This window comes from Carlito syrichta, unplaced genomic scaffold (assembly GCF_000164805.1).
Source record: "Carlito syrichta isolate Samal-C Ts95f unplaced genomic scaffold, Tarsius_syrichta-2.0.1 Scaffold315987, whole genome shotgun sequence".
Classification (NCBI taxonomy): Eukaryota; Metazoa; Chordata; class Mammalia; order Primates; family Tarsiidae; genus Carlito; species Carlito syrichta.
In genome coordinates this window covers 129,454-132,155 of record NW_007260083.1, presented here as the reverse complement: position 1 = coordinate 132,155, position 2,702 = coordinate 129,454, and the positions used below count along the sequence as shown (strand labels likewise).

General features: G+C 52.3%; 1 protein-coding gene across 1 annotated transcript in view; it reads left to right on the top strand.

Moving 5' to 3' along the window:
• Positions 1 to 163: 163 nt before the first annotated feature.
• The window catches only part of CLIP3 (CAP-Gly domain containing linker protein 3), a 15,521-nt gene continuing 12,982 nt past the window's right edge, over positions 164 to 2,702 (top strand). The window contains exon 1 of the mRNA XM_021706776.1: positions 164 to 641. Coding sequence (XP_021562451.1) covers positions 290 to 641 — 352 coding nt within the window. The 5' untranslated portion in view covers positions 164 to 289. The remainder of the gene's footprint in view (positions 642 to 2,702) is intronic.

The following is a 2,702-nucleotide window of genomic DNA, read 5'->3' as shown; positions in this document are numbered from 1 at the left end:
TCCCCTTCTCTGTCTCCCTCCTCCCCCGTCGCGGCCCCCGCCACCGACACCCCATTTCTCCCGCGGCCTCCCCAGCCTCGGCGTCGGTCCCCAGCCGCGTCCACCTGAGGTAGGATGGGGCGAGGGGAGGCCCGCGGGGAAGGGGAGGGGCGAAGCATCCTGCATCCCGAGATAAACAAACCCGGGGAGGGGGCGGCCGCGACCGAGGGGCTTGACGCTGGAGGCGAAGAATGGGGGGCTGGGCCTGGGGGAGGTGGCAGGCGCTGGGCGCGCGGACCGAAGCCTTCTGATGGGTAACGGGGACCCTGCGGTTGCCCAAGATCCAGTTGCGGGGAGGCCACCCGGGGCCCCGGGAGCTTCGAGGGGCTCGGACGCGGGAGCGTGTGGGGCACCCTCTCCAGCTGACCTCTGCCTCCAGGATTTGCCCGAAGGCCGCCCCAGCTCTGCAGCCGCCCCCCGAGGGCCACCGAGGACCATGACTAAGACGGATCCTGCCCCCATGGCCCCACCGCCCCGAGGGGAGGAGGAAGAAGAGGAGGAAGAGGATGAGCCGGTCCCTGAGGCCCCCAGCCCCACCCAGGAACGCCGGCAGAAGCCTGTTGTGCACCCCTCAGCACCTGCCCCCCTCCCTAAGGACTACGGTAACCACTGTCCCCACCCTGGAATCTGACCTGGAGCCTTGGGTGGCCGCGGAGGGTGGGCTGAGCTTTGCTGGTGGTGATGGTAGGGGAATTCTGGGGGATTTGAAGGTGGTCCAAAGAGTCTTAGCTGCAGAGCCCCCCTTCATTCATTCATTTATGCATCAGAGAATGGAATTTTAATAATCCTAGTCTTATTCATGATTCAATCATTTAGTCATTCAACAAACACTTATTGAAATCCACTGTGGATCTGGCTCTGTGCTAGGAGGTGGGGCCACAGCAGGAAGCAAGACAGACCCAGTCTTTGCCCTGAGAGAACTCACAGGCCTCAATAACAACCACACAAACCAGTATAAAAATATAATGTAATTTAAGCAGTGGTTCACACGCAAAAAGTAAAGAAGAAAATAGACTGTAACATAAATATATAATTACAACAAGATGAGAATCGTGTTTACCAAGAACAAGCTGCTGCAAAACCAAGAGTTTTTAAGACATGGTTTCCCTGAGGAGGTTACATTTGAAGGAGACCAGAGGGTGAACAGGGGTTGATCAAGAGAAGGGTTGGGGGAAGTGGGTTCCAGGAGAGGTAACCACTGTGTAAAGGATCTGATGGAGGAGGGTGTGGAGCTGAGAGGGTGGCCTCTTGGGGAAACCAAAAATGTCTAATCATTTACCAAGTAGTATTTATCAAGTGCCACTACTCTGTGATGACCATTATGCTGGGCGATGGGGATTTAATGATGAGTGATCCGGGTATGATCCCCGCTCTCAGGAGAGACTAAATAGGTGAACAGATGAATAAATCAGATAAGTTCAGATCGTCATGAGTGCTATGAAAGAAATAAAAGTAGAGATATAATAGATAATGACGAAGGGACATCTACTTGAGTGAGACACAGTAGTCAGGGCAGGCCTTTCTGACAAGGTGACATTTAGGCTGAGACCCAAAGCAGAGGAGGTGTCAGCCATTGGAGGACTGGAGAAAGAGCGCTCCAGGTCGAGAGCAGCAAGTGCAAAGACCCTGAGGCAGAATGGGGCTTGGAACTAAAAGGCCATGGGGCTGCATTTAGAAAGTGATCAGAGTTGAGGTGAGAGGTCGGCATAGGCCAGATCTAGAAGGGCCTTAAAGGTCACAGTGAGAACTTTGGATATGGTCTGAGTGTGATGGGGGAAAGCAGTTTGGGTGAGGGTTTTTTATTTGTTTTGCTTTGTTCTGAGTTGGGGTCTCATTCTGTTGCCTAGACTGGAATGCAGTGACACGATCATGGCTCACAGCGCCTGAGCCTCCTGGACTCAGGCTATCCTTCCTCTTCAGCCTCCCGAGTAGCAGGGACTACAGGTGTGCACCTCCACACCCAGCTAATTTTAAAATTTTTGTAGAGATAAGGTCTTGCTATGTTGCCTAGGCTGGTCTCAAACTCCTGGGCTCAAAGCAGAAGAATGGCAGGTCTGATTTATAGCTTTAAAGCTGTCTCTGGCTACTAGGTAGAGAGGGATGGAGTGCAACCAGAGTTGCATGTAGGAGGGGAATTTTAGAAGACACTACTGGAAACCCCCAGCAGCTGTAAGGCTCAAAAACCAGGCACTAGGTTCAGAGAGTTGGGGGGTGTTGCCAGGATAGGGCAGCAGAGATGGCATCTGTGGATATGTCGCCCATTAAAGGTAGATCAGAGAGACTACAAGTTGACTTCAGTCTGATAGAAAAATAGGAAAATTATCGGGGGGTCTGAGGTGTGTGTGTGTGGGGGTGCTCCCTCAGGAAACTGGAAAATCTCCTTTGGAAATGCAGCTGGATATGGCTGGGGTCTGTGGCTCTGTGGTGTCAGAGTGTCTAGGCTGGGCTCCCCAAGGAATTCTGCTTGTAAAACAGGAGAGGATTTGGTCATAGAATGTGAGGGAATCTGGAAATGTGCTGTAGGACAGAGGAGGCTAAGAACTTAGAGAGAAAATTGTGTGTTTGCTTGTTAAATTTGCACATTAATTCAACAGAGTCATTCTCATTCTCTCTCTCTCTCTCTCTCTCTCTCTCTGTCTCTCTCTCTCTCTCTCTCTCCATTT